Consider the following 25,041-nt stretch of genomic DNA (forward strand, 5'->3'; position numbering starts at 1 on the left):
AACCCCCAAAACATCTACATATAATAAAAACAACCCTATAAACAATAGTTAAATAATTATATAATATATATTTATTTTTTTTATTTTCTACACTATCATATTGTATGTAGAGACCATAAAAAGGAACCGAAAATGATGTAAAGAGAAAACATATTTATACTTACATATCAAAATTTTATAAAGCACCTATTATATATACTATAATGTAATATATTTAAAAAAAATTTTTAAGTATTTGCCAAAATTTTTATGCCCCGACAATATCTAGAAACCTATTTACAATATATTTTTATATGCATATATAGTTAACACATACAAAATATATGGGAAAGATGCTTGTTAAATATTACCAAATAAATATATTATTTACATCTATATACAAATATTCGCTTTTAAATCAAAAAAGCACATTATATAATTTTCCATTTTATAATAATAATAATATGTATGCATGTAGCATGCTTAACTAAATATCAATTATCTTCTCTTTTAAATGTGTTTATATTACCAATTATGTAACTATAAAATGAACTAGCCAAATCGTGAATAAATAAAATCCGACTTAAAAACAACCCTTATATTCTTGAGATCCAATTTTCCTTACTAAATAAAATTTCATTTATGCATGAACAATGTGTTATCAAAATCGGAATAATTAATATTGTTATTTTTTTATATTGTTATTTTTTTTAAAGATCCCAAGTAATATGTTAAATGATTTCCACAATTTATATAAAATTTACAATTATAAAATATTGAGAGTGAGCTAGGATATCTTTCGTTTTTTTTTTTTTTTTTTTTTTTTTAAATTAAATTATTATGAAATATATAACTCTTTTTCGTATCATATATAAATAAATTTGTATAAAGAGTATAGACAAAATGGTTCCAAACACATGGTATGCCATTTTTATTATGCATATATGAAGTAATAAAAAATATATCAAAATATATCAAAATAAATAAAACTACTATATTACTATATATATTGTATCCTCATATTTCAGTATTAATATAATTATCCATTTTTAAATATAACATTTTTACTATATTTTTTTTGGAAATACAAAGAAAAAAGCTATAACTATTTTCACTTAATATGTAATTTTTTTTTAACCATTTAATATTATATATTTTTAAAGCTTTATTTTTTTACAACTGTCTTACTAATTCATTTTTTAATTTTTTATTTCATAAATATTTCCATTCATTATGTTTCTTCTGTTTTAGTACTTTTATTCAAGTGGCTTAAAAAATCCTGAAAAAATATATGATCAATTATTATCATATTTATTAATTAAAAAAAATATATTTATTAACACACACAAAATGATCTAATTTGTATCCATAATATGTCTAAACATATATAAAAAAAAAAGATAAAAAATAAATTGCTTTTTTTTTTTTGTGTTCACATTTATACAATCCTGTAATTTATTTATTCTATTAGTTAAACATATTTTCTCCTTTTTCGTTTGTATATCCTCACAAACTGAGTATATAAAATCGAAAGAGCTTTCTATTTCCTTTTTCTGTCAAAAGGGTATAAATCATGAATATGTTGCGAAAAAAAAAAAAAAAAAAAAAAATATTGTCTACATATTAAATGATGTTAAAATTATTATTACTAATATAAGTTTATTTTTTTCTATATTTTCAAAATATATTTTTTGTTCTTTTTTAATTTCTTCAATAATATTTGCTTGAATATTTATCACTACATCAGCTGTCTAATAAAACAATTAACAAAAGTAAAATAAATATATACTATATATTTTCTGTATGTGCATAATATTTCTTTTTCGAATTAAATTTTTTTTTTTTTTTTTTTTTTTTTTTTTTTTTTTTTTAATCATCCTTACATATAACTTTTGTTCAGTGTCTAAAAATGCCTTAAGATAAAAAATTAATTTATCACATTTCTCTGTTTCTTTTTTTTTCTGACCAAAAATAAAACAAAAAAATGAACAGATGCAGCAACAAATATGCATCTTTATGAAATTCAAAAAAACAAATTTCAATGTACATCCAATAATCTCTCCATTATTTATTTTATAAGCTACCTCTTCATTTTCATATAAACATAATTTAGATAATTTTGTCACATCCGATATTTTTTTATCATGGTTAGTATTTACATCCTCATCATTTGATTTTGTTAGTTTTTTTATTTTCTCCTTTAATAAGTTATTTTCATTATATAATTTTTTAATATAATTATTATTTTTTAATAATTGTTGATTAGTATTATTAGTGATAATAGTAGAATCATTTTTGGATATAATACATTTAGATTCTTTTCTTTTTAAAATTTCGGTTTTTATTTTTTCTGAATTTTCACTTTTATATTTTGCAAACTCATTTTTTATATTTGACACTAATTGATTTTTTTCATTTATTTCATTTTCTAAATTGGTTATTAGTTTATCTTTTTCATTTATTATCTTTTTATAATTATTATTTTCATCTCTTAATTTTTCTAAAATTTTTTTTTTTTCACATTCTTTTTTTTCACATTCTTTTTTTTTATTTTCCTTTTTAACTCGATCTTTACCACATATTCTTATATTAACTATTTTACACATATTTAAATAATATATATTTTTATAAAAATCTAAATTATATGTTTTTTTATTTATAAAAAAAACAAAATATGTTTTTGTCTTTTCAAATACAAGTCTTATTAATAATTCAAAAAGATGCATATGAAAAATTATTTCTCTTTTTGAATACTTTTTTAAAATGTCTTCCTTCTTGCTTTTCCCCCATTCTATATTTTTATTGTGATTTTTATTGTGATTTTTGCTAACCTTGCCTTCGAATTTTGTTTCATTATTTTTTTTATACTTACTACTTATAGAATATTTATCACTTTTACAACTTTCGTCAAAACTGTTAAATATATTTCCTTTTTTATTATATTTTTCATGTTTCGCCATTTCTCCATTTTTAAATTTCACATTTTTTATATAAGATATCATTTTTTTTTTTAAATAAATCGGTTTTTGACATTCTTTCGAAATGCTAAAAGGAAATATAATACTTGAATAATCATTAACACTTTTTATTGATTTTACAATTCTTTTATTAAATAAAAATAATAATGTTTTTTCATTATTATCATTATAAAAAATTCTATTTTTTTTTATATTACATTGTGGAAAATTAATTAAATAAATACATGTATTTTGGAATCCTATCATAATATTGTATTTAAAAACAAAACAAATATTAATAATTTCTGAATTTTTAAGAATTTTTACAATTTTTTTACTAATATATTTTACACATTTAATTAAATCTTCCTTATTATATATTATCTTTTTTTGTGGATAATTTATACACCCTTTAATTTTATTATTATTAGGATAATCTATATATTTTTTAATAAAACATCTATGACAAATATTATCTTTTATCATGTATTTATGGCTACTATTTTTTCCTTTTTTTAATATCATTTTTATAATGTCAACAATTTTGTAATTTTTGTATATCCATGATGATATAGATATTTTTAAATCTACAAAAAAAGACAAAACCGTTATGATCCGATTCTTGGCTTTAAACCGGTCTTAAATAAATAAGCAAATAAGCAAATAAGCAAATAAACAAATAAATAAACAAATAAATAAACAAATAAATAAACAAATAAATAAACAAATAAATACATACATGCATACACACTTTGAAACACAAAATAATTATCACTTAAAAAAAGTATACATATCGATCTTGCTATATTTACCTTCCCTTTTCATCCTTTCTATATAATCATATATGTCTATAATTATCCCCTGTTTATTATATTTTTTTTTTTCACCATTTTTTATATTTCTCTTATTACTTTCTTTTTTTATTTTTCCATGTTTGTGTATAAATTCCGTTTCACAATTATCACTTTTTGGGGTTTTTTCTTCACCTTTTTTATTTTCTAAAAATAAAAACTTTTTATTTTGTTCATTTTTTTTTATTTTTATAACTCTTTAATATATATAACCATCTTTCTGTCTACTCTTATTTGTTTATTATTAATATCCTCATTCACATTTTAAAAAAATATATAAATATTTTATCAAAAACCAAAACGATACATATACACATTATGAAAATAATATTCTTTTATTTTACCTTTTCTTAAATATTTATTGAATATAGATCCATAAAAAAATACATTTTTTTCATTTTTCTTAGTATCTACACCTATGAAGTTATAACCACAATTTAAAAAAAAAAAAAAAAAAAAAATATACATATACATATACACATATGTGTATACCAATTTGTTCATCTCTAGTTTGCAAAATATACCCTATGTCACTCTTAATTTTTTTTCATTTTTATTACCAGAATTTATGATAGTTGTATTTTCTCCATTTTCTATGTTTTTAAAGATTTTTTTTAGAAACACAATATAAGACCATGAGCCATTAAATTTTTCTTCTTTATAGTTTATACACTTATTTGAACAATTTTTAGAATCTACAATTTTGTCTTTTTTTTTTATTTTTTCATTTTCCACATTATACCTATCTACAACATATTTATCATTATCATTTTTATTTGTTTCTTTTTTTCCCCTATTTAAAACATTGCTAATATTCCATTCCTTTTTTACTAAAACATCTCTTGTTTTACAATCATATAATCCGTATTGTATTGTTACATTTTTATGTAATGTCTTTTTTTTTATTATAAATTTTTTTATAACTCTCTTTTTATAATTTACATTATCTTTTGATTTGCAAATATACAAAAAAGTTTTTATTCTATGATTCATTTTTTTACATTATTTTATTTATTATAATATTTAAAAGTACATAAAAAATAGAAAAATTTTGAAAAAAAAAGTATAAAAATTTTGAAAAACAAAAACCAAAAGTTAGCAACAAACTGTATAAAATAATAAAACAAAAAATCTCAATAGTCTTATCATTTTTAAAAACAACAAAATTGCGGTTTTAAAATTGTTTTTATTCAATAGGTAGCTATATAATATATATCCACTTATTATGTATATGTATATGTATATATGTATATGTATATATGTATATGTATATATGTATATGTATATATGTATATGTATATATGTATATGTATATATGTATATGTATATATGTATATGTATATATATATATGTACACACATTTCAGACCATCTTGATTTTCTGATATATTTTCACTTTAAAATATACGAATATTCGTTATAAAATAATAAATTTTTTTTTAAACATTTTTGTTAATTATAGGAGTAAAACCCTTTCATGATTTTACTAAAAAAATATTAAATTAATTATTCTATAATTTTTGTCTTTTCTAATAAATACATTTCTTTAATGTGAATACTTGATCATCATATATTATTGTTCAAATTTTTGATAAGTAGAAAAATAAAATTATTTAATTCCAAATATATCGCATATAAATATTTTTTGTTCCTCATTATAATTCGGTAATAAAGCTATAACATCATTTTTCTTACGATTTATAATTTCTTTTAAACATATATTTTTTTTATATAATGAAAAAATAAATTTATAAAATTGAATAGCATCAAAATCATTTAAGACACATAATCCTCTTTTTTTTAAACATTCAAAAAAATGTAAATATTCAAAATTATATTTATAAAAAATATAACATAAAGAAGATATAATAAAAGCGTCTTCCTTATTTATATTTGATAATATTTTTTTATAAAACATTTCACAAATTTTGGGATTATTTAATTCAATATTATAAAAAATGTTTAATATATTATTTATATCTTTTAAATTTAAATCATACATAATATTGGGTATATAACTTATCATTTTTCTGAAAAAATCATCATAATTATGTTTTTTCAATCTTTTACTAAAAATATTTAACAAAATAACAAATGATGTTCCATTCATATTTGGAATTTGATCTTCCACATATTTTATTGACATAACATAAATTCCTAAAAAAAAAAAAAAAAAAAAAAAAAAATATATATATAATAAAGAATTTATATATTTATCTTACTTTGCTATTTTTAACAAACTTAAGGATACACACATTTTCTTAAAAAATGAAATTACCAGTATCTTTATTATATAAATGAAAAGATTGAAGTATTAATGAGAAATCATGAGTATTTAATAAATGGAGACTTTTTTTAACCCGCATACTGTATATTTGCCAAAAAGATAGTTTTTTAGTTATTTTTTTAGTTGTTTTTTCTTCTTTATTTAATTTTTCTTTTAAAGACATAGTTTTATTATCATCACTGTCTGTTTCATTTTCTTCTTCTAAGTTTTCAGACAAAAATTTATAACTATTTTCATATTTTTTTAATTTATCATTTATATAGCTATTATTATTACAATTATTTTCTGACTGTTCAGAAATATTTTGTATCAATTCGATCGCTGTATTCCTTAACTTATTTACATCACCAAATAATAATACATTTTCATATTTCTGATTTATTTTTCTTAAAACAAAATGTTTATCCTTATAAATACAATCGCTTGTTCCGCTATAAATGGGCATACATAATCTTCGTCCTACCCCCCCTCCTAATTTTTTTAAATTTAGAAACAACATATCTATAATATGTCGAAATATCTCTTTTAGTATGTATAGTGGTTAATATTTTTTTCAAATGAATAAATTGGGGCATCAAAAAAATATATATCAAATAAACAATAATTTTCTTTTATTTATAACCTATTTTACTTTCATTTTATTGTATATTTTTATGAAATCATATATGCTATCATATATACTATCATATATGCTATCATATATACTATCATATATACTATCATATATACTATCATATTTTTTTTGTGATTTTTTTCTAGTGTAAACAAATATACTCCGCTCACCAAAAATGTAACAATAAATTTTTATATCTTAACATAACTCATAAATATTGTCACCTTTTTTTTAATATATTTTTTACAAAAAAATATTGTGAATTTAGAGTGTGGAAAAGGAAAAAACCCTAAACAAATCTCTTACCTTGGAAAATTAAACATAATAAAAATTTAAATAAAATATTAAAATTAGTTATAAATAACAAAAAATATAAATTTAATGATAACTCTCATATCCCTGTATATGCATGTCTGTTATTATAACCTTCAGTTGAAAATTATTTTATTAAAAATTGTAAAAAAATAATAAACCATAAATGTGTGCCTAAATTCACTTATTAAAAAATGTAGAAATGTTAGAAAAAAAAAATACCACCAAGGTAAATGCACAATGGAAAAATAATAAATGTACATAATTTTTTATGAGATAATATATCCAAAAATATATAAAAATATATAAAAATTATAAAAATATGTAAAAATTATAAAAATATGTAAAAATATATAAAAATATATAACCGTCAGTTTGAAATAACCAAAAAGAAAAGCAACCTATTCAATTTCAGCGAATTATCCAATTCAACTATCAAAAGAGAAAAATGTTTCGAATTAACTAAAAATAAATAAAACGATGAAAAAATTAAAAAAACATGTGTGAAATGAAAACAAAATGGTAAATATCACAAACAAAGATCCCTATTCTATTTTGAACGTAGAAAAAAATTCCACCCTTGAAACAGTAAAAAAAAAATTTAAAAAGCTAGCCATAATATATCACCCAGATAAATTACAACACCATTTAAATAAAGAGAGAAACAATAATGAAAATAACCAAACAAATAAAGAAGAAAAACAAAAAATAAAAACTGATATTGATTTTCTAACTTTAGTTTGGGCTTATGAACAAATATTAACTGATATTCAATCTAAAAAAAAGTCTGAAATATATGAAAATGCATTAATTATTAAAAAAAATGATTTAAAATATATCCAAGATGAAGATACATATATATTTTTTTGTCGATGTGGTGATTTCTTTATATTTAATCAAAACTTATATGATGAATATTATGTTATATATCAATGTCAAAGTTGTTCATCCTCTGTTTATTTAACTCCATAATTAATAAACTACCTCCAAAATAAATTGGATATTATATTTTATTCAAATTAAAAAAAAAAAAAAAAAAAAAAAACATCTTTTAATTCTTTTTAAAACAAAACATAAACCCATAATACCAATTATTAAATTTGAAACAAGCATATGAATATAACCAGAATAATAAAACTGCCTCTTATTATTTTACATCCTCTTCATATATATATGTATATGCATATAAAATTAATATTTTTTTTTAGTTAACATATTTAATAGAATAATACTCAAATTTTATAATATGTCTTATTAATTATTAGTTTTTTTTTTTTTTTTTTGTGAATTAGTAAATTTTTATACTTAGTAAAATAAATTACAAAAAAAAGTGTAAAAAATTCACAACATAAAATATAAAAATGTTTTAAAAAAAAAAAATAATTTTTAATTGTTATTAATTATATCTTAGTATCCACCATCGGAATTTAAATTCTTAGAAATCTCATTTGATGCTTTCGTCACAATTGTATGTGCTTCATACCTAAAATGCAAAAATGCAAAAATATAAAAATAAAAAAGTACAAAAATGTCCAATTTAATTAACCTTTTTAAGCACACAAAAAATAAATAATATATATATAGCGATTCAATACACACACAAATTTCCTGTTTTAACTAACATTCTATCCATGCACTTTGCTAAACAGATTTGTTCATTTTTTCCCATTTCTTCTGAAAATTTCTGACCAAAGCACTTTTCAAAACATGTTTTTTTTACTTGCTAAAAAATAAAAAATAATAATAATAAGACATTTAAAATATAAATTAAAAATGTATAATAATAATCATATTTTAGTTATATATTATACGTTATTTAATATTTGGTAAATCATCATCCCCAGGGCATTTTGGGCATCTTCCATGGCTTTTGGGTTATCCATTTTGTATTACTATTTATTATTTGTTGTTAATATAAGATATATGCATACATATATTTACAGTAATATATATTAAATAAAATAAAAATTGTTTAAAGACTTTTTATTCATTATATTTAAGAATTAAATACATTTTGACAATCTTTTAGCTCTCTCAATTCATAACATCAAATGAAAAAGAAAAAAAAAAAAAAAAATTGAAATAACACAACAAAGGAAACTTAAAAAAATTGTGATAATAATTTAAATTATAAAGAAATAACAGAATATACTAATAAAGAAAATGGGATATTAATTAATTTTAAAAAAACAAGAAAATTGAGAAAAAATATATTTCATTAAAATTGAACATTCTATCATAACATATTATATCGAAAAAAAAATTTATAATTAAAAAAAAATATTTGCATACATACATTTATATATGCTAATAAACAGTATAAATAGAATAATGTGAATTATTTAAGTTCCACCTAGAAACACAAATAAACACACAAAATATGTTTCAATTTTTTTTAACACTCTTTCTTAATTTAAATATATATTTTTCCTTTTTATTTTATTTATTTATTTATATATTTTTGGATTTTTTATAAAATCTTAAAACTAGCTAAAATATTTTCTCATAATTCAAAGTATTGAGAAATAAAAATTATTTTACAAAAGTTGCTTTCGATTTAACACATTTTTATAAATTAAATCTTAAATATATTAACAATGATATGAATATGAGATATCAAAACTTGTGTTGTATTTATAAAGTGTTTGTATATATACAAAATGATGTTAACTAAATTGTGTAAGGCTGTTTGATAATTTGTTATTACTATCGCTATTACTATCGCTACTACTATCGCTATTATAAATAAATGAAATACGAATTAACATTCAAATTTAACAAAATAAAATAATGCAAATTAAAAAAAATATATATAACTTATCAATAAATGTTTATATATTTTATATATTATTAAATTTAAATTATCTTTTCTGTTTTGGACAATCGCTAGTTGTAAAAATATAAAAAATTTTAATATTTATCCAAATATAAATACATATTTAGGGGAAAAAGAGAGCTAAAATAAACCCTCAAAAGTGTGCATATAATGTAGAGTGAATAAATACCTAGCATTGACAAAAATACCTTAAAATTTTTTTATTATTTTTTTTTTTATTTTGTAGATTAATAAAAATGAAGCAAACAGAATAAATTCTCAAAATTTTTTTTTTGGTATATATACAAAAATGAAAATAAAATGAAAAAAATATAAATTTAAAACGCATCCCCAAAAATGTCTTATATCTGTTCATAACATTTTCATGTTGTAAAAAATATTACCATCTCAAGAACATTTATTCCTTCTATGTATTCTTTCTATTCTATTTATTTATTATTTATTTATTATTTATTATTTATTTGCTTCCTTTTTTGGAACAGTAAAATCCCTAATTAAAAAAAATTTGTTTAAAAATCGAAGCTTCCCCAAACATGTGAATTCTTCAAAGTTTTCCTTGTATACCCAAAAAAGACACAAAGAAGCATTAGCAGTAAATAATAAAGAAGAAAAAAAAATAATATAATTTGTTTTCATAAATTTAATAAATATACACCCTATATATCTTTTTAGCATGATATTTCTATACTCACAAATTTTAATGTCTTTATTATTTATTTCATTTCATTGTTATTCCTATATTTTTTTTTTTTTTTTTTTTTGTATATATAATTCAGATAAAAAAATACAAAATGACTGGAACTTCATCAGCAAAACGCCACCATGGAATAAAAGGAAAAAAGAGAATAAGCAAAGTAACTTTAATGCCATATAAAGATATTAAATTACCTGCTAGAAGGTTAGATTATTTCCTTTTTGTAAAAAAGAGAAAAATAAATATATACTTGAAAAATTATGAAAAATTGTGAAAAATTATGAAAAATTATATTTATCAACTTAAATTTTTATTATATATATTTTTTTTTTTTTTTTATCATTTTTAAAAATATAAAATAGGTGCCCCATATTAGGGAAAATGGACAATAGAAACGCTCGAAAAATATCCAAATCTGGAATCAAAACTCATAAAATACAAAGAGTAAATTTTGTAAGAAAACGAATTTATTTTGAAGAAGAAGACCGTTTTGTTAAATTAAGAGTTAGTGCACGAGGATTAAAAACCATAAAAAAATATGGATTAGCATATTGTGCTAAAAAATTTAATTTAAATTTAAATAAAAAAAAATATGATGCTGGATATTCTCCACGAAAAAAAAATAAAAATAAAAATGAATCCGAAACTCTTGCTTCCCAAAATGATACGTTAAAGGAACCCCAAGTTGAAAACCCTCAAGATGAAAACCCTCAAGATGAAAACCCTCAAGATGAAAATATTATAATAGAAAAATTAAAATTGAATAATCGAAATAAATAAAAAAAAACACCTAAAAATTAAGACTCACCAAAATGTTTACCCCTGAATCTGCCTAATCAACCAAAACAAAACAAAACACAGTAAACCATTTAGGCTAAACATAATTGAGTGGTATCCCCAGATAAACCTTCAACATATATAATCATAATGTCTTATTTAAAAAAAATTGTTTTAAAAATATAAACGGTAAAAGGGCACAATATGCATACACACGTGTAGATGCACACATGCAGATGCACACGTACAGATCCAATGTGTAGACTTAGAACCCAAAGAACAAGATGCAAGCTTAGGAAAAGCTTTAAAATAATATAACAAAAACGAATTTTATAACATTAAAAAAAACGAATTTTATAATATTAGCAAAAACTTAAACAAAGAGTAAACAAAATATTGAACAGATTATCTCATATTTTTTCTGATTTCCGTAAAAAATAATAAAAAAGTATGAATAAATACAAGTATTATAATGAATATAAAAATATCCCTATTCGTATATATTTGCATATACATATATACAAATTTTATTAACAAACATTATTCCTGATATATAGACCTTTTTAAGTTATACTATAACTTCAGCTAATTTGTCTGAATGATACCATGAATTTTCATTTTTTCTTATAACTTGACATGAATACACTTTTATATTAATATTAAAATTTTTTTCAGCTTGTTTAATTAACTCTTTAATTTTATTTGGATTTAAATTTTCATTATTTTTTGTAATTGCAAATAACGATGATCCACTTCCACTCATTGTTACAACATCAAAGATATTTTGGCTAGCTAAAAAATCTTTTAAATATTTTATTTTTTTAAGCAAAAAAAAAGCAGGAATTTCTAAATCATTTACAAACATATTTTGTATATCCAAATTTTTATTAATAAATTTTTTCATATAATTTTCTTCGCTTTTTTTCACAATTTCAATTATATTATTTTTATCCTTATTGTTTAAGTTGCTTCTTAAATTGCAAATAAATTTCTCTAACAAACTAATCGGATTGTATTGTATTATTTTTTCATAATCTACATTTTGATAAACTAATTTTGATGATAGTCCTTCACCAATTTTAAATAAATATATTTTTTTTTCTGATATAATAACATCAAAATTTGCTAAATCAATTATATTATTTCCTTTTCCTGTACAATAAGCAAATCCTGAGCTACTAAAAAAACTTATATCACTTCCTATTTCTTTTAAAAAATTATTTTTTAATTCATTTGTTTTTAAATATTTATAAAAATATTTTTCTAAATAATAAAAAACTGAAGCTCCATTTGATGAACCACCACCAATTCCACTAAAAATTGGTATCCTTTTTTTAATATGAATTAAAAATCTTATATTATCATTTATATTTAAATCTTTTCTATATTTTTTCAAAACTTTTATTATTATATTACTATCATTTAATGGATAATTCATGTATTCATATTTACCTGTTTCATTTTTTTCACACACTTTTCTATTTTCTTTTATTATATCATGTTCTTTAGTTTTATCTTCTTCTATTGTTAGAAAATCTCCTGATAAACATGGATATAATATTGGTGATAATTTTTCTTGTTCATTTTTATTTAAAGCTTTTATAAAAATATCATCTCCTAAATTTATAGCATGCATTAGTGTTGATAATTCATTAAAATTTTCTTTTTTCTCTTTTAATCTTAAAAATAAATTAATTTTTCCTGGAGAAAAAAGCTTTAAATCATACCATTTTTTTGTATTTAATATTTTTATTAACAATTTCATTTTTTCGTTACATAATATATTCCCTTTTTTATACACATGCTCATTTTCACTATCATTATTATCGTTCTCTATATTTGAATAAATTCCTTTTAAGCATTTAAGACTGTCATCATTCATTTTCACTATGCCACTTTTCACTATGCCACTTTTCACTATGCCATTTTTCACTATGCCACTATTTTTATGCACACATCTTTCATTAATGATCTTATTATATTGATTAATAAAACAATTTTTTAAATCCACCCCTTTAGTGTCTTTACTTAATTTTATTACAAACTTGGTACTTTTGTTAGGAACATTTTTTGATTCAACATTTCTGGCAACATAATTTATAAAAATATATATTACAAATTTTATTTGTAGGCAGATTTTCATATTAATATTTATCCAAAAAACACAGATAACAAAAAATGAGATAATGATCTGTTATATGTATATTTCAACTCTTTACACGAATATATATATATGTATGTATGTATAATATATATGCCTTTACCCTAACTTGTTATTTAATGTATAATCATATTTTTCTATAGCATTCTTAAGGGCTCATTGAATACCTTTTTCATTTTGTACACTATTTTTCATTATTTACGCTATTTTTCATTATTTACACTATTTTTCATTATTTACACTATTTTTCATTTTTTTATTCTCTTTCATTTGTTTATTTTTTTTCATTTGTTTATTATTTTACAAAATAAAAACCCAACCATTAAATAGAGAAATATACAGTACCCAATTTTAACACAATATATTTTTACGAGCTTTATATTAGTTTTCTCTTATATGTATAATATTGTTAATATTTTTTTTTTCTCATTTTATTCATAATAAAATATTATTACATATCATCTTTTAAGGAAACAATATTTACCATACCTACATAGATGGAAAAATTATATAAACGTATTTTCTTAAAAATGTTTTAGCAACGGACCCTTAATTAAAGGAAGCTATTAAAATAGCTAACTTATTTTTTACATAACTTTGAATGATACGCACATATATATATATATATATATATATATATATATATATATAAATATTTAAGAATTACAATTTCTCTCTCTATATATATATTTCTTAACATATTTCATATGCATAATTTTTTGCACATGATCACTACATATTATTCATCTTAAATTTGCACTTATATATACACATATTTAGTTATATTACAAAATTAGTCTTATTTTTTTTAACTATATTCTTATATATTTTGTTTAAACCTTAAAAAATATATTAAATAAATGAACATTTGACTATACGATTTACATAATATTCTTAAAATTTAACAAAATATATAGGAGAGTCAATAATAATTGTGTGTAAAGAAACTTATGCATTTTATAATATTTATTCTCCTTTTTTAAATATTTGCAAGCTTAATAAAAAAAAATGTGTCTTTTTTTACAGTTATACATAAAATATATACATACAAGATATACATATAATATTGTATTTTCTCCATTAGTGTATTAACTATTTAAATAAAATTATTTCTCCAAAAAAAAAATCACATTTTCTTATTATAATTTTTAATTTATGATTTTATTTACCTATTTATTTATTTCCATTTTTAATTATGAAAAAAATCCAATTTTAGCTTTTAATTTTTTTTTCTGTATTCTTCCTTTTTTTTATCATAATTATTTGATTTTCTTATGGCTTTAATTTTTAATTGTATAATATGTTTTAAGTAAAATAAAATATAATAAAATATAATCAAATAAAATAAAAACCATCTACGCATATATAATGTATTCAATGAGGGAAGTACAAAATATTAATGGTCTCCCAATGGAAAGAAACATATTATATGCTATACAAAAAAGCTATTTTTTAAAACACAAAAATTATTAATAATCGTATGAACGTTAATGTATTTTTTATTAATATTATGACAAAGTCATGTATTTTTTATATATTTGAGTAAATTATAGCAAATTTTATATTGCTTTTTTTTTTTTTTAATTATATATTTAACTGCTTATTAAATTCCCAGCAAAACTATTAGTAAGACAGTTGTAAAAATAAAAATACATACATGGCATTACATAATTAAATATTCGTATCTTTATTATAAAATTGGCATTGTACATATAACAATTTTTTACAATATTTTGAATTATTTCTTGCTGGTTATATAAGAACCATCATAATTATGAAAGTGTGTGTGTGTGTGTATATATAACCATATTATTTTCTTCTTTTTTGGCAATTTCGTATAAAATTTGATGTAAATATAATATATAATTTTTAATGTTCTTTATATAAACAAATTTATGGCATAATATCCATTTTTTTAATTTTTCATTTGCATTTTCATTTTCATACATTCAATATTTTGTGCAAAATAAAAAAAAACTCTTAGTCAATATGAAAACCAATAATAATACAACACATCCACACAAAATTAAAACTAGTAATGTGAAAACTATGATAAATCATTCAAAAAATAAAAACACGGAAAATAAAATAATAGAAATAATTAGAAAAAATGGAGACACAAACACCAACAAAAATATGTATAACACTAAGCTAGTTAAAAATGGACTAGCCAAATGCGAAGATGAGTTAATAGATACTAATACAGTGGAAGAAAATATTAATCATATTGAAAAATCGATGAATAAATTAAATGAAATTGAAAACAAAATTATTGATAATATAAATGAATGTAATAAATTTATAGATTTTTATGAGCGATCAAAAAGTCTTTTAGATTCAAAAGATTTTGATAGTGATGTAGGAAGAGAACAAGAGATAGAACAAATCCGAAAAGTTATTAAAAGATGTTCAACAAATTTAACCAGTGAAGGTATATTTTTAACTGGGCCTAGTGGTCAAGGAAAAACATATAGTATATTTTACATTATTAAAGAAATCGAAAAAGAAAAACAGGAAATGAATAATTATAACAATAATAAAAAGAATAAAAAAGAAAATACAATAATACCAAATTATAAAAACATTGATTCCTCTTATTTTTATGTTTCTTGTAGTAATAGCCAAAAACCATATGATATATTTGCTGATATATTACAACAAATAATAAATAATAAAAATAAAAAAATTATTTTAAATACTGTAAAACAAAAATACAATTTAAATGGTCTAGAAGAAGTAAAAAAATTATTTATTAATTACACTAGCAAATTTAATAATTTAAAAATAGTTATTGTTGATGAATTAGATTTTATTGCAACCAAAAATGTTAGAACAGAATTAAAAACAAAAAATAATACAAAAAATTCTAACGAAGATATAGTTAAGGCATTATTTGAATGTGTACAAAATTCTAAATGTAAAATAATATTAGTAGGTATTGCAAATAGTTTAGATTTAATTAAAGATTATACACATATGAAAATTAATCAAATTATATATAAACCATATAATGAACATCAGTTTATGCATATAATACGAAACAAATTAAATACGTTAGAAGATGAACTTATTAACAAAATATTTAAAGGAGTATCTTTAAATATACATCTTAGACAAATTTCAAATCAAAACGGAGATATACGATCATGTTTTGATGCTATTTTAAGAGTTTTTTCTGATAAAAAATCAGATCTTGAAGATAGAAAAAAAAATCTTATTAAATTAAAGGAAGAAATTATGATGAATAAAATATTTAACAAAAAAGAAAAAAGAAATTTATTCCTTTTGATAAATGACAAATCTAATGTTGATTCAGATGATCAATTAACCTTGGCTTCGGATAATGATAATCCCAATTATAGTGAATATTCCAATGAATTGGAATCAAGTATTCGTAAAAAAAGAAAAAGAGATATAGACAATATATTAATAGATGATGAAATAGAAAAAAAAGTGAAAAAAAATGGAAAGAAAGAATTAACACCAAATAAAAAAAAAAACACATATGAAAATTCTGTAGCTAGTTTTGAAAATAGTGATATGGATAATGATTTTTATCTCAATCAAAATATAACCCCTTTACCCAAAATGGAAAATATACATGATAAATTTAGAGATAATACAAAAAATCTGAGATTTACAGATTTAAAAAACGAATGTGAAATAGGATATGAAACGTTAAGAAAAGAAGCTATCAAAATGAATAATAATAACGAAACAATGAGTGAAATATTAATAAGAAAAAATTTTAAAACAAATGATGATAATAATTATTTTTGTTATGATAATGAATCATCACCTAAAAGATATTATGAAAGTCCATTTAAAGTATTATATAAAGATGAAGAAAAATATGATGAATCAATTAATTTTAAAAATAAAAAAGATATATTAAGAAATATAAATATACAAAAGTTATCATCTTTTGATACTATAATTGATAACCAATTAAAAAATTTAGAAAAAAAATTTCAAGATTTTACAACTATTAATAATACAGTAATGATTTCTGATATAAAAAAAGTTACAGATAAAATACCATTAGAAGAACATAAAGATATTCTTTTTAAAATTAAAAGTTTACCATTAATACAAAAATTATGTTTATATTCATCTTGTAATTTAATAAATGATACACATTTAAACATTGATGATAAAAATGAAGAAGACAGAGATTATAATAATAAACTACAAAACATTGAAATTACATATTCGGATATACAAAATGGATTTAGAAATTTGTGTAATAATTTATCAGAAACTGCTTATATAAAAGATTTATTAGAAGGAAATACTATTGACCAATCAATTGAGCATTTTGAAGAATTAGGTATTTTAACAAATTGTAAAAAAAATCAAAAAATTAAGGAAAAAAAAAGTATTATTAAGGTTCCTAAAGGTCTAACTCCTAGATTTGCTAATATACAAAAAAATAATAAATCTTTTTCATCACAAAATAAATTAAATTCAACATATTATTTTAATCTTCCTATATCTGTTATTAAGCAGACTTTACAAGAAATATCTTCCATCCTTTCGAGTTTTGATAAAAGCGTCTAAACTGTCGAAATGTATAAAATATCGAAATATACAAAATATCGAAGTATACAAAATATCGAAATATATAAAAATTTTTAAACATTTTAAACATTTTAAACAGTTTAAACAGTTTAAACATTTTATATGCCACTCAGTTTGCTTTGGCTACCTCCTTTTCTAAAATCGGGGCAAAAAATTTCACAATTCATTTCGTGAAGCTCCGAAATAAATTCCACTATTTTTAATGCAACTTATGAACGCATCAATTGACATTATATTGATATCAAAACAAGAAAAGAAATCGAATCATATAAAAAAAACTTGCCATTATTAAACTTAGGGTTTTTAAATATTCGATAATTAAATCAGATATTCGTTTTATTAAAAAATATTTTATGTGTCTATCTAAAAATAACGTGTTTTTTTATTCATATTTGTATTTTTTTCGTCCTATTTTTTAATCATTCAAAAGTCAATATAATATATTTATCCATTTTAATCACAATTATTTTTGGCTTTTTTTTTTTTTTTTTTTTTTTCTGGCAAATATACATTACGTTAAAAATGATTTCATATTATCCACTAGGCATGCTTATTTTTATTCCCATTTCGTTCCCATTTCATTCACATTCATTATTTGTCTATATTGTTCTAAATGCCATCATGCTTTACCCATTTCATCTTTTTTTTTAAATTCAATTTTAAATTTCATGAACACTTTGATCAAAGTCAAACTGGCTACCTTGTTTTTTCATCCCTATAAATTTTATCCTATAAAAAAATAAAAAAGAAATAGAAAAGATATTGAATAATAATAAATTGTTTTAAAAACTGTAATTTTTATATTATGTATTAGTATAATTACAACCAATACATATAAAAATATTTCATATATAATTTCTATAAATCTCTAAATGTAAAAATCAGCATTAATATATATTATCGGTATTATATTTTTAATCAAGACATATTTTTATTGTTTAAAATAAGTTATTTTATTTAATTATCATTTTTTAAATATTATAATGTAGGATTTTAAAACATATATATCTATATAAAAATTAAAAATGAAAAATAATACTATTGTTCCACGATCAAAAATTAAGGCATTAATTTATTCCATTATATAAACATTGTTCACACACGTGTATGTATGTATGCATGTATGTATGCATGTATGTATGTAGTAGCATGTATGTATGTATGTAGCATGTATGTATGTAGCATGTATTATGTATGTAGCATGTATTATGTATGTAGCATGTATTATGTATGTAGCATGTATGCATGTATATAATTGAAAATACAAAAAAATACAATTTTTATAAAGATAAACAAATAATCCACAAAATTAAATTTTAAAACCTGACTTAATAAAATTTGGATTTATTTTTTAAATTATATTATCTTCAGTTAAAAATATCATATGCTTTTTTTAGCTTTTTTTAAAAAAAAATCGAGAATTATTAATATCAACATGAAATTTCTTAAATCATATTTGAATGAACAACAAAAAAATGCCACGAAAAAATCTAAATTTTTTTTTTTTTTTAAATCCTATAAAATGTTGTAAATATATGTGTACCTTCAACCTTCATATTATTATCTTCAATTTTTTTTTTTTTTTTTTTAATTTTCTGTTTTTAAATCCTTTTATTATAATTTATTTCAACTTGAAAAAAAATAAAAAATAATGAAATTGTCTAAAATAGTAAATAATCCAAGAACATATAATAATAAAAAAACAAAATCTTCTAAAACGAGTTCTCAAAATAACATATATTTTTCATCCTAATTATTTTTATATTATAATAATTTTATATATAAGCTACATAAAAATGTGCATATTTTTATAACTTCATTTTAAACTACCCTTAGCAAATTAAATATTTTGTTTATTTTGTTTATTTTGTTTATTTTGTTTATTTTGTTTATTTTATTTATTTTATTTATTTCATTTTATTTATTGTTTATTTTATTTTATTTCTTCCTAATTTCATTTCACAACCTCGAACTTTTTATGTAAAGAAAAAAACATATTTTAAGAATAATTTACAAAATAAATTATATTGATAGTAGACAAATAAATGACAAAAAATGTATATATATATATATCTTGTATAAAACTTATCATCATTTTGGGTATACATTTTTATAAATCTAGATTTTTCTTGATAAATTATTTACTTTAAAATTGTAAAAGACATATATAAGTATATCCCTATATAATTAATATACAACCACTAAATATAAATATGTGTGCTTTTTTTTTTTTTTCTATACATATATCTATCTCTGTCTTCTTTTTCCATTTTTTTTTTTATTTTTATTTTATTTATTTTTCTTGTTTTCTCTTTCTGATATATTATTTTTACAGTATATATATATACTACATAGATAATGCTATTTGACATCCTATTGTTTTTTTTTATTTTGGAAAATATTTATAATTAAAAGCCAATATCATTACAATAGGCAACTAATTATAAGCAAAATATAAATACTCTATTTATATATATATGCACACATTTTAATTGGAAATTTGGCAAAACAAAAAGATAAAAAAAAAAAAAAAAACAAAAAAAGAATCGTAAAAAATGGATATGGATATATACTATCAATTTAAATCCATATATTTACTATTCCTTCTAAATAACACCAATTAAAGGTGAAAAAAAAAAATATGAAAATAAATGCAGACAATAATATAAGGTTTTAACTAACATATCATGTATTTTTTTTTTAAAAATGTTTAAAATAAAAATATGTAATATTCATTTTCCCGGTGAATAAAAGAGTATATCAAAATTGTCTTTAAACATAGAAGTGTTCTATATATATAACAAAAGCTGTTGATAATTTCATATCCTTGCTTATTATAAATTTTTATGTTTTGTAGTTTTCCCAAATATATATATTATATATATATGCATGTGTATCCTAAGTTTCGAAAAACCTACATATATTTAAATCATTATAGCGCCTTACTTGTATGTCTCTAAAATGAACAGCTAAGGAGCTTGTACTTTTATTTCCATAAATATAAATTGTAATTTCGCACGCTTAACTGTGCTCACTTCTCCTGCCCAACTTATTTAATTCGATTCGGCATCTTGACTATTAACTGAATTTTTATTACCAACAGATTTATCGAGATCTTTGCTTTCTCTCCATTCTTTTGAATTGCCTCTCTCCTCTGTATTATCATTTTTTCGTTTTTCATCATCTTTTTCAGTATTGAATGAAATTGATTTTGATACCATTTGCTTTCTTGAGTGTTTACTAGACTTAGCACTGTCATTACTATATCTATCATTACTATATCTATCATTGCTATATTTTTCGTTGCTATATTTTTCGTTGCTATATTTTTCATTACTATATTTTTCGTTGCTATATTTTTCATTACTATATCTTTCATTACTATATCTTTCATTACTATACTTTGACTTATATTCCCTTCTATTATTTTTACCATTTTTACTATTTTTATCATTACTTCTACTAACACTTCGATTATATCTTCTTTTCTCTCGATATTTTGGACTATCATGTCTATAACCTCTAGATCTACGCCCCCTACTAAGGCTTCTATCATAATCTCTACTTCTATATCTATTATAATTTTTAACATAACTATTTTTTTTATCTCTATAACTATTCCCCATATTCCTTTCATAACTGTCTCTATATCTTATTCTCTCTCTAGATCGATCACGTCTTCTCATTTTATCACGAGAATATGAATCATATCTTGAATTCGATTTTGATATATACCTTCTTTTTAATCTATTATCAGGATATCTTCTATGCCCATATCCTGAACCTCCACCTCTTTCTTTATATCTCATAATTCGAGGGTCAGAACGACCTTTTTGAGCTACAAACACTTCAATTCTATTTCCGTCTAATTCAGTTCCATTCATTTCTTTTAATGCTTCTTCAGCATCTTTAGGATCGTAAAATTCTACAAAACCAAACCCTCTTGGTTCTTTTGTGTAATAATCTATTGGCAAATATACATCTTTAATTGCTCCAAATTTTTTAAATTTATCTCTAACCATAGATGGTGAAGTATTAAATTTTAATTTCCTTATCAAAAGGGACATAGGTTGTGGCCTTTGGCTTGAATGAGGTCCCATTTTTATTATTTTTTTATTATTTTTTTATTATTTTTTTATTATTTTTTTTTTATTTTTTTTATTATTTTTTTTTTTTTTTTTTTTTTTTTTTTTTTTTTTTTATAACTAATTCAAACTTATTTTTCCGAATTTAAAAGAACTTATTATATATAATATGCACAATTCAATATCATTTAATTTTAACTTCAATTTTAACTTCAGTTTTAACTTCAATTTAACTTCAATTAACTTCAATTAACTTCAATTTAACTTCAATTAACTTCAATTACAATTATTTTTTTTTTTTTTATCCTTATTTTCTTCTAAATATATAAAAATACATTATTATTTTCACAAACTTATGTTAATAATATTTTTAATTTTAATATATTTTTTTTTAATATGTATATAGCATATGTATATAGCATATGTATATAGCATATGTATATAGCATATGTATATAGCATATATATTTATACATTCAATATTCTATATATTGATTACATATTTTAATTTCATATATGACACTCGTTAAATTTTACTTGAAATGTTAATACTTATTTTATTTTTTTTATCCTATCTTTGATTTTCTTTTTAAATATTAATAAAAAAAAATATATAAAAAAAATGCAATCATACAAACTTCTATAGCCACAATAAATAATAAATCTTTAACATTGTTTTAAAATATCTATTATTAAAAAAAAAATAATAATAATTAAAAATAAAACCACGTTTTATAGAGTATAAATATTGTAATATATTTAAGCACAATTTAACATAAAATGGAAAAATCGCTATAAATTGGTATTCCCTATTTTTGTATATATAACACTTTAAGCAAAAAAATCAAGAGTAGATAAATAAATAACAAAAAATAAGCATTATAAATGTTATATAAGCATATATAAACATTATAAATGTTATATAAGCATATGTAAACATTATAAAATTATGCCCAATGGAAACATCTTCTATACTAGCATGTATTCTTGGCACTCCCTCGCTCCATCACTCCATCACTATATGTATGCATGTATTTAAAAATGTAAAAATAAAAAAAATACACTAAAGCATATATTTAACTTCCTTGATATTTTAGTAAAATATGATATTTATTTTTTTATATAATATATAAAATATAACTAACTTTACATATTGAATTATAACTTTAAATTATGTGTTAATATGTTTGTGTTCACACTTTTTTTATTTTTCCCAATTATTATTATCATGCTATTGACATTATACATTTATTGATTCATATATATTACATAAATAATAAGAATATAAAAAAAAAAAAAAAGGAAATATATTTATTAACACTTTTTCTTCCTTTCTTTATAACAACCACCATATACTAGCTAAAATCCATAACATACATTTAAGTTTTATCATATTTATATTTACAACATTACAATTGTGATAGCTCATATTTCATTCCATATCTCTTCAGTCCAATGTGACCCATGTCTAAACAGGTACACTTTAAACAGGTACTCTTTAAACAGGTACTCTTTAAACAGGTACCCTTTAAACAGCTATCTTTAAATAGCTACCTCTTAAATAGCTACCCCTTAAAATATACACACACTTGTACCATCCCCCAAACAATGTACATGCTTACATCCATTTTCCACCCATTTCAATGCTATTTTATTTAAACTTATAACAGTATCAAATATTTTCTAAGTAACATTCCTTATAAGCAATAAAATATAGACTTATATATTTTATTGGTTATATTTTCAAATTAGCAAAATTCGTGATACATTTTTTATATATTCCATTTATCTTATTATAAAACCTTAGACATATTTTTATTCATTTTCACACCAAAAAAAATATACACATTTCACAATACCAAATAAATTTAAGAGACTTTTTTAATTTTTACATATCTGAATATTTATTATAAATATGTTTCCAAAATAAATAATAATGGAGTGTGGGAAATGAAAAAAAAAAAAAAAAAAAAAAAAAAAAAAAAAAAAAAATTATACCTTGTTTATATTTTATCAGATTTTTTTTACACACAAAAAAATATACAATCCCTTTTATAATGTGTGTTTAAAAATGTTAACATTTGTACAATTATTAATAAAAAATAAAAAGATTGTAATATCTTAAACTAATTTACTTTACATACATAACAATGGTTTAAAAATAAAAATTACAAAATAGTTCTATAACATTATATATATGTACATTCCATTTATCTTATAAAAAATTCAAGTTTTTTTTATAAAAAAATATTGGGAAATGCTATTATATTTTTTTTAATAATTTCTTATATTTTTTCGTAAACACATGCACTACTTAATATAACAATAAAAAAAATATATATCAGCCTATTTTTCCATCTTAAGCAAAATTTATATTTTTTAAAATAAATATTTATAAAGCAATTAGAGGATATGTCAAAAATGTGACAAATAATATGACAAAATGTGACATAATATGACAATATAATATGACAATATATTTAGCAAATATTGTGACAAAATGTATTTTAAACATTACACATATAAACAATTTAACCTCCCCCTCTTATACTCATAAAAAAAAAAAAAAAAAAAAAAAGCCGTACAAAAAATTTGTACACACTGCACAAATAAAACAATATAGCTCAAATCTCAGATTTCCATTTATTATAATATAAAATAAGTTAGGAATAAATTGTTAAAATAATAAAAAAAAAAAAAAATATATATAATTTTATAAATATATTAAACCCGTAAATACGAACTATATTAAAATATGTGCTAATAAATATACACATAAAAAATACACATGATATATAAAAGAAAGAAGAACATAATAAATATATACATTAAATTTACTGAGTATAATTTTTTTTTTTTTTTTTTTATTTTGCACTTGCTCATTTTAAACTGCAAATTAAAAAAATATAT

The 25,041-nt window shown here is 19.9% G+C and overlaps 8 protein-coding genes across 8 annotated transcripts; 3 read left to right on the forward strand and 5 right to left on the reverse strand.

The window, feature by feature from the left end:
• Window positions 1-1,210: 1,210 nt before the first annotated feature.
• PY17X_1103400 (conserved Plasmodium protein, unknown function) lies at window positions 1,211-4,780 on the reverse strand (the record flags this gene model as incomplete). The annotated part of the gene is made up of 7 exons (XM_022956420.1): window positions 1,211-1,258; window positions 1,416-1,532; window positions 1,863-1,940; window positions 2,064-3,523; window positions 3,749-3,934; window positions 4,132-4,203; window positions 4,348-4,780. The coding sequence occupies 7 exons, from the start codon at window positions 4,778-4,780 to the stop codon at window positions 1,211-1,213; spliced, it is 2,394 nt and encodes a 797-aa protein (XP_022812331.1).
• Window positions 4,781-5,395: 615 nt separating this feature from the next.
• Window positions 5,396-6,572, reverse strand: PY17X_1103500 (conserved protein, unknown function; the record flags this gene model as incomplete). Its single annotated transcript, XM_022956421.1, has 2 exons — window positions 5,396-5,943; window positions 6,065-6,572. The coding sequence occupies 2 exons, from the start codon at window positions 6,570-6,572 to the stop codon at window positions 5,396-5,398; spliced, it is 1,056 nt and encodes a 351-aa protein (XP_022812332.1).
• A 945-nt stretch (window positions 6,573-7,517) lies between these two features.
• Window positions 7,518-7,970, forward strand: PY17X_1103600 (DnaJ protein, putative; the record flags this gene model as incomplete). Its single annotated transcript, XM_719897.2, has 1 exon — window positions 7,518-7,970. The coding sequence occupies one exon, from the start codon at window positions 7,518-7,520 to the stop codon at window positions 7,968-7,970; it is 453 nt and encodes a 150-aa protein (XP_724990.2).
• Window positions 7,971-8,405: 435 nt separating this feature from the next.
• PY17X_1103700 (Tim10/DDP family zinc finger protein, putative) lies at window positions 8,406-8,881 on the reverse strand (the record flags this gene model as incomplete). The annotated part of the gene is made up of 3 exons (XM_022956423.1): window positions 8,406-8,481; window positions 8,621-8,721; window positions 8,810-8,881. 3 exons carry the CDS (start codon window positions 8,879-8,881, stop codon window positions 8,406-8,408), a joined length of 249 nt encoding a protein of 82 aa, XP_022812333.1.
• Window positions 8,882-9,788: 907 nt separating this feature from the next.
• On the forward strand, window positions 9,789-11,308 carry PY17X_1103800 (50S ribosomal protein L28, apicoplast, putative; the record flags this gene model as incomplete). Its single annotated transcript, XM_022956424.1, has 5 exons — window positions 9,789-9,890; window positions 10,061-10,109; window positions 10,317-10,426; window positions 10,611-10,732; window positions 10,891-11,308. 5 exons carry the CDS (start codon window positions 9,789-9,791, stop codon window positions 11,306-11,308), a joined length of 801 nt encoding a protein of 266 aa, XP_022812334.1.
• A 565-nt stretch (window positions 11,309-11,873) lies between these two features.
• On the reverse strand, window positions 11,874-13,448 carry PY17X_1103900 (4-diphosphocytidyl-2-C-methyl-D-erythritol kinase, putative; the record flags this gene model as incomplete). The annotated part of the gene is made up of 1 exon (XM_719901.2): window positions 11,874-13,448. One exon carries the CDS (start codon window positions 13,446-13,448, stop codon window positions 11,874-11,876), a length of 1,575 nt encoding a protein of 524 aa, XP_724994.2.
• A 2,007-nt stretch (window positions 13,449-15,455) lies between these two features.
• On the forward strand, window positions 15,456-18,026 carry PY17X_1104000 (conserved Plasmodium protein, unknown function; the record flags this gene model as incomplete). The annotated part of the gene is made up of 1 exon (XM_722249.2): window positions 15,456-18,026. One exon carries the CDS (start codon window positions 15,456-15,458, stop codon window positions 18,024-18,026), a length of 2,571 nt encoding a protein of 856 aa, XP_727342.2.
• Window positions 18,027-21,100: 3,074 nt separating this feature from the next.
• On the reverse strand, window positions 21,101-22,147 carry PY17X_1104100 (serine/arginine-rich splicing factor 12, putative; the record flags this gene model as incomplete). Its single annotated transcript, XM_722395.2, has 1 exon — window positions 21,101-22,147. The coding sequence occupies one exon, from the start codon at window positions 22,145-22,147 to the stop codon at window positions 21,101-21,103; it is 1,047 nt and encodes a 348-aa protein (XP_727488.2).
• Between the last annotated feature and the right edge of the window lie 2,894 nt (window positions 22,148-25,041).

Source organism: Plasmodium yoelii (assembly GCF_900002385.2).
Source record: "Plasmodium yoelii strain 17X genome assembly, chromosome: 11".
NCBI classification, from domain to species: domain Eukaryota; phylum Apicomplexa; class Aconoidasida; order Haemosporida; family Plasmodiidae; genus Plasmodium; species Plasmodium yoelii.